We start from the raw sequence: 7,239 nt of genomic DNA, 5'->3' as shown, positions 1-7,239 counted from the left end.
AAGGAAAAGGTTTCCTAGCTTGTCAGGCTACACCACGCATAAGTCGCAGACATGCAAAAGTTTTCGTTTTCCACGGAAAGGGAACCATTTCCATACCAAGCAAACATCTCCTTAGGAAAACCCAGAGTCCATCTTTGTCGGATCCCTTCCCATTGAAATTGGATTCAGATCCATATGTGAATCTATTTTGGTCATCGTGGTCAACAGTAGGGGTAAGATGGTAAATAAATCCATTGTCTGCACGGCTTGAATATATATATATATACAAGAGAGAGAGATATTGAGAGAGAGCCTCAACGCTAAACCAGCCGGGAAAAAATTCCGGCCGATCGTCGTCGTGAATACGACTGTAAGTTTCTTCTTCTACTTCATCTTCTTAATTCTGATCTTCCTTTTTCTTCGTCTTCTTCTTATTTGCTTTTTTATTACATATTTAGGGATTTTTTTCTACTTATTCTCTACTTTGATTTCTTATTTTCTTTTTCGTTTTTCCTTGATCATTTTTGTTATCTTTTGATTCTATCTTTTCTTTATTTTTTTTTTGAATTTTCAGTGTAATCGATACAGAGAAAAAAGGTCCTTTTTTTTTGTTTGTGTAAAGAGAATAATATCTGCCTCGAGCAAGAAGAATAATAAGGAGAAGAAGAGTGACTGTGATTGTGGTTAAGGAACGTAATCCATCGCGATTCGTTGACATTCGGAGTCCTTGATTTCTATTTATTGCTTTATAGAGTGGGATATATGTAACTATGTGGATGTTTTGGGCCTGTTGGGGTCTAGGAAAGCTCTGTTCTCGATTTAATTTGGTTAGAAGATTTCTTTTGTGACGTATCCACGGTTTGATATCTGGGAATTAAAAGATCTTGACATGGATGGTTGGGTGGATCATTTTGTGTTCAGAATTGATTGGGGACGAGGAGATTTTTAGTTTCAGATTTCTGCAGGCAATAAGAATGGATTTTTTGTGCTTTAATTTTGTGATTGTCTAGTGATTTTACTTGTTTAGCTTTCTTTATTTTTCTACTAAAGATGATTCACTAATTTCTTTCAACCCTAATTGTGGTGATATTCCATTCAAAGAAATTTCAATGTTATTATTTCATCCTTTTTATAGAATATACAGATATGACAAAGGTACCAGAGTTTAAGGTCATACCTCTCTTAATTCTGAGTCCATTGACACCATTTGAAACATAATTTTCATCTAAACCTCATACATCTTCACGCAATCCCTTTTAATCATGGCTGGTGAATTAAGAACTTCATTGCAGGACAGCCTGGATGACTGGGGGAAATCCTTTTCTAATTAAAAAGAAGTAGAAATTTTACTTTGTAAGGAAGCAGTGAAACAAGAAGTTGCAGACAAAAATAAAGATGTCCCTGATGTTTGGATAGTAAAAGAGAAAGCTCTCACGAGCAGAAAACTAAAATATAGTTTCGTTCAATTAATGGATTTGATCAACTTGGTTAATCAACTTGATTCATTTAGTCAAAAATTTGATTCAATTAATGCCTTACGTGTCTCATGACTTGTATGTACCAGTAGAGTGGCTACCACCTTGGTCAAGAGTTCTCGGGTTCATATCCGGCTGTCGGATATCATAATCTTGCCTAGTGAGTAATAAATAGAATGACAGCATATTTATTGACCATCACTTCATGAATATTTCTAGAAGCTAACCAATTTTTTGCATTTCCAATCAAATTAAACCATCATTTTACTTATTTTCTATGTTGTTTGTAATATTCTCAGGGTCATTTGTATGACAGGCCATTTGTTCTATGGTCTTTGTATTTTAAAACTTATGACAATTTAGCCTCCCCTTATTGTTGATGAGTTCATGTGCCTCTGATACTAGCCTCCCGCACACCTTCATGATGGGCTTGCTAAACTCTTTCTACTCTTTTACTTTTTGTGGGTAACTGAATATGTAGGTAAGATGATTAAGCTTTTCAAAGTAAAGGAGAAGCAGAGAGAAGCTGCTGAGAATGCTAATGGAAGGTTGATCAAGAAGCAAACTGCTGGGGAGTTACGGCTTCATAGAGGTTCATGTTTATCTGAATTATGCTTCTTGTACATGCACTCCAGGTTTGGCTAGCTGTTTTGGTTGGGCACTTATAATTTTGTTACATTGCTGGATATTGGCATGATATGTTTCAGACCTTGTGGAATCTAATTTCAAGAACAGTTGTCACGTTCTCTTCTTATTTTTTTTGTCGTAGAAAATCTGGTGTGCATCGTGTGAGGTTATAAATGAATCTTTCTGGTGACGGCCCTATTTAAGTTCATATTTTTCTGTAATTGCCTCAGAGCTCAAATATAAGTCATCTTGGAGGAAGTAGATTTAATGATAATTGCTCTTCAGACAAACAACTTCTGTTTTTACCTTTAATTCCAATATTTCACACATGGCCACTAATATTGATGGTTTATTTTGAAAATATTGCATCTTAAAATGTCTTTTTAAAGAATAAAGTTAGTGTTTGCGGGTGCATGTGTGTTCATGCCCGCGTTTGTGTGTAAAGTGCTGAACTTGAAAGAAAATATCTGTCAGTTATTAGGTAAGTGTTCCTATATTCCAATATTTTATTATTGAACATCGTTTCTTTGTCTCTTTTAGTGTAATAGTTTCCTTTTTCTTGTCTATTTGGACAACCATTCATGTATAGGACATCTGCTGATGCACTTGTAAGTTCATATAAAATTTAATGTATACTGCTTACCTTGAAACAAGCACAATCTTGCATTTTGAGGTTATTAAAGGCTTATGTATCCAGCACTATACATACTACAGAGTGATTTTCCATTTGTTGTAGGCTTATACTTTGTGAGAGCATGCTCCCATTTAGTTTCAAAACCATGAATTGTTCTGTGGTTTGCAAGGGCAAGATGGAGTTGCTTAAAAAAGAAGGATTTGATTAGTGAATAAGATGAGACAAATCTAGAGACATAATAAGAAACTTTTTATTGTGTCGTGTTAGCTCAGTTACTGCAACCATTAAATTGCTAGCTACAGCCAAGTGGTGGCTGGTTCTGGAGATGTTTTAAACTCTAATGTAGAGGCTGCATTGCCTGGACCTTGGTAGTGGCGAGTGGCTCCTTTCTGGATATGATTGAAACTAAAAGTTATATTACCTGATGTTGGTGCTGATGAATGGGCTCTTTGGGGTTCCCTCAATATGATATTTGATGTTGTTAGTGAGTTTGGGGGCTTTAACAGCATCAAAATTGTCACTACTGTATCTTCAAGAGATTTTAAAGGATGTTTATTGGCTTCCTATCGGCTATGTCTGAGTTATGAAATTGACATTTTTGTCATGATGAGCACTCTAAATTTGAAATTTGGCTTTAACATTCTCAAAATTGTCACTACTGTCACATCTTCAAGAACTTTTAAAGGATGTTCATTGGCTTCCTATCAGCTATGTCCGAGTTGTGAAATTGACATTTTTATCAAGATGAACATTCTAAATTTTCAATTATTTTGATTTATGAACTGTTCAATGTTTACAAATACTAAAGATTTTTTAAATCTGAGATTCTCTCTTTTGAAGATCTCTAATTGTTTCAGCATGCATTTTCCAGATATCAGTGAGCTCAACCTGCCCAAAACCACCATCATATCATTTCCCAATGGGAAGGATGACCTAATGAACTTCGAGATCAGCATTCGGCCTGATGAAGGATATTATCAGTAAGATGCCTTCTTGATTGCATCATTTTTTATGTTAATGCTAATGCTTTTCCTAATAGGCATGATTTTAGTGTCTCTTTTCTGTTTTTCTTGCTAGAAAAATGTGATGCTGATACTCTATCTTATGTTCTCCATCATTTGTGTGCGGGACTCCATGTCCTCATTCTTGTATAATAGATGACTTTGAAATGTCTTTACAACTTTCTGCAAGACCTCTTCATTGAAGACACACTATTTATCTATGTATAAAATAATAGTGAACAGTTGTAACATTTTTTTGTATTCCATCTCTTCCATATAATTTACTAATGAAACATATTTCTTGGTAATCTTTATGTCACAATTCTATCACCTTAATCTATTCATGGCATAAATTTATGTTGTTCTTATTTTGTGCCAGAGGTGGGGTATTTTTGTTCACTTTCCATGTTTCTTCTATATATCCACATGAGGCACCAAAGGTCAAATGCAAAACTAAGGTGTGTTTCCTGTACTAATGAGTAAAAAGCTTCTATTTTGTAGTTTATTGTATCATACTGTTTATTGTATCAAGTATGTTACTAGTTTTTAATATCACCACTGTACACATTTGCAGGTTTACCATCCAAATATTGACTTCGAGGGAAATGTATGTCTTAACATACTGCGTGAAGATTGGAAACCAGTGCTTAATATAAATACTATAATTTATGGCCTGAATCATCTTTTCACGGTAATTCTGCTCCCATTGAACATTTGGCATAATTTGAGAAGTTATTCTGGTTTTCTTCCAATAGTTACCCTCTTGTTGGCATAATTTGATACAACTCCTATATGTAGGACTTAAGCAGATGGGTTTCATGAACATCTTATAGGCCTTCTTTGGTCTTCTGTATAGCACTATATCAAATGACTAGATGTATATGGCTGCATGATCAAATCTTTTCCTGTTTCTTTTTCACTGGTAATGATGAAGTTACCAAACCCTATGTAGGTTGCAGACCCACAGCATTTCCTTTCACTGAACCTGGTCTTGCATCATGCCGTGAGTTCACAATTTGTGTTAACTCAAGCAAACAATTTGTTTTGTTTCCTAAATGGGTTTGAGCTTTTTATTGCTTCACACACACACACACAGAGAGAGAGAGAGAGAACATCTCCTGATCTGTAACCTTCCTGCTTCTCTTTTTTGTTTAGAGACAGCCCACCATCTTCTGCATGTCATTTGTATGTTTGTTTTCTGGATCTCTCAAAATCTTTAACATCCATATCTTTAATTGTATCGTGTGCATTATCACAAGGCATTGATGTTACACTAGGATTAGAAATTACAATGTTGTTCCAGTTACCATTATTGTTACCTCGCTTTCTTGAGAGTCCAAAGACTCCAATATCCTGGCCACAACTAAGCTTCTAGCATGCCCATACTGCTGAACTTTTGGCATCTCTTATTTCACATTACCATGCTGAAGCATCCCCTTCACTGCTGCAGGTGCTTTGGCGTACATAGTTTACTCCATAAATCTTGAAGTGCTTTTGGGTGGGGTTTGCTGTTGTAGGTTATGCTTCTTGCCTCTAGAAATTTTAGTAATGATGTGAGATTGTTATTCATTGAACTGGAAATTTGAAGTAAAAATAATTATTTAGTACTTGGTCAGAGATTCTGAGACAAACATCCTGATCTGCATTCATATGTTGTATTTAGTTCAAGTTCTGTATGTCTGTGTGACATAATCATGTAACTAAATTTATGCGTCTACATGATTGTCATATCATTCCACTTCATACCAATTATGGTGAGAATTAGATCATTCAACTTGTTACATTTATGTGATAACCATGATCGGCCTTTGGTTCTGATTTGAACCTTTGTTGATAACTTGCAATATTTTGTTAATTGCAGTTGTAAAACACTGGTCTCCTTGTCACAAAATGCAATCCTATTTCTGTAGTAGAGTTTGTGGTGCAGGAAACTTGAGTGACTGTTATATGCAAAACCTGTACCTGGTGTCAATCAAACTAGTTCTTTCCTATTCTCTTTGTCATACTACTGATCCATATCATCATCATAATCAACACCACCACCATCAAAGCCTTGCCCATCCACATGGGGTTGGCATCTGATAGATCCATATTTACCTTTATCACTTCTGTGCATTGAGTTTTTGGAAGGACTTCCGTTGCACCAGAAGTTCAACATTTCATTTCTGGTTTCACAAATTAAGAATAAAGGTATATTAGATGATCCTGTTTTTTGGAGATCCATTTGATAATTGCTTTTCATTTTCTAAAGCAACCAATGCTCTTCTTGCTTCTACTTTTTTTTTGGGGAGGGGTTTGCATTTGGAAGTCCTCATCTGAACAACGTTCTGTTACCTTGTTACTTTTCATATTCTTAAAATTGAGTCGTGATGATCTGAAATATTCTAGCTTATGTTGTGTGAATGCAGCAACCCAACCATGAAGATCCCCTCAACCATGATGCCGCTGTTGTTCTTAGAGACAATCCTAAGTTGTTTGAAGCAAATGTAAGGAGGGCGATGGGTGGAGGTTATGTCAGCCAGACCTTCTTCCCAAGGTGCATATAGTGTGATTGCTTGTTGGTGCTTTTTCCCTGTAATTACTGCTCTTTGCTTCCAGCTTGTGGGGCTTTTAGCTGCTTGTGCTTCTAGTACAACAGCCACTGAATCTCGAGCTTGAGTTCCTCGATGATGCATAAGAAGCTCATGCTGTGCTTGTTGGTCAATTGTGCATTTTGAACTGATCTGTGACATATTATACAACGCTTGTTTATCTCTTGCTTGATGTAAAACTGATGATGTTTATGGTTCATCGATTCAGCTTCTAATGTGTTCCATATTATCTGTTTTTGCTGTGTTATCACCCTTCTGAAATACTTGCAAGCCGAGCAGCAATGGCTGTTCCACAGAATATATTAGAATGGGAACAGTTCCATCCACGAAGAGATTCAAAATTTAGACAAGGGCTAGTAGTGGGCCAGGAAGTAGACTCATTTAGATTGGACTGGTTCGGTCTGAACTCGCTTTGAAACTGCATGCAGATCGGTCATGTTCTTTGCAGGTATATTGTTGGTGTCTGTCTGCAAGGGATGTAGATCTGAGTGTCATTGGAACAGCCTGCATGTAAGATACAGTCAGTCCCCGTGACAATGCATGTGTCTTCTTAGCTATAGCTGATCAGCGATACTTTGCAACTATACAACAAAACATCGGCGATACTTTGAAAATATCCTGATTTTAAGGTGGTGTCAAATGCTGATATAAGCGTGATTTAAAGCGATGATGTCCAATGCTGATATAATGCCAAAGAATATAATGATAGTTTTAAAATATCGTGGAACTGGCTGTGTTCCATGCCATGAAAGCATTAAATGGTGTGTTTGCATTGTGCAGAAACTGGATCCTCTTACATGGAAAGGATCTCTGTTTCCATGGGGTACCGCTTGATGATACCAACATTGGGAGCAACTTTCTCACACAATCATCCCAAAATAAAAGTGGCTTTTGTGGTTTGTCACCTCGTTGAGGTTGTACCTTGTTGCAAG

At 36.3% G+C, this 7,239-nt stretch overlaps 1 protein-coding gene across 1 annotated transcript; it reads left to right on the top strand.

Moving 5' to 3' along the window:
* Positions 1 to 273: 273 nt before the first annotated feature.
* On the top strand, positions 274 to 6,522 carry LOC149813545 (NEDD8-conjugating enzyme Ubc12-like). Its single transcript, XM_089992101.1, has 6 exons — positions 274 to 349; positions 1,936 to 2,046; positions 3,587 to 3,695; positions 4,096 to 4,174; positions 4,291 to 4,407; positions 6,125 to 6,522. The coding sequence occupies exons 2-6, from the start codon at positions 1,941 to 1,943 to the stop codon at positions 6,260 to 6,262; spliced, it is 549 nt and encodes a 182-aa protein (XP_089848227.1). The 5' UTR covers positions 274 to 349; positions 1,936 to 1,940; the 3' UTR covers positions 6,263 to 6,522.
* Positions 6,523 to 7,239: the final 717 nt, after the last annotated feature.

This window comes from Nuphar pumila, chromosome 16 (genome assembly GCF_984573655.1).
Source record: "Nuphar pumila chromosome 16, dmNupPumi1.hap1.1, whole genome shotgun sequence".
In the NCBI taxonomy this organism is placed as follows: domain Eukaryota; kingdom Viridiplantae; phylum Streptophyta; class Magnoliopsida; order Nymphaeales; family Nymphaeaceae; genus Nuphar; species Nuphar pumila.
This window is presented reverse-complemented; position numbering and strand designations above follow the sequence as displayed.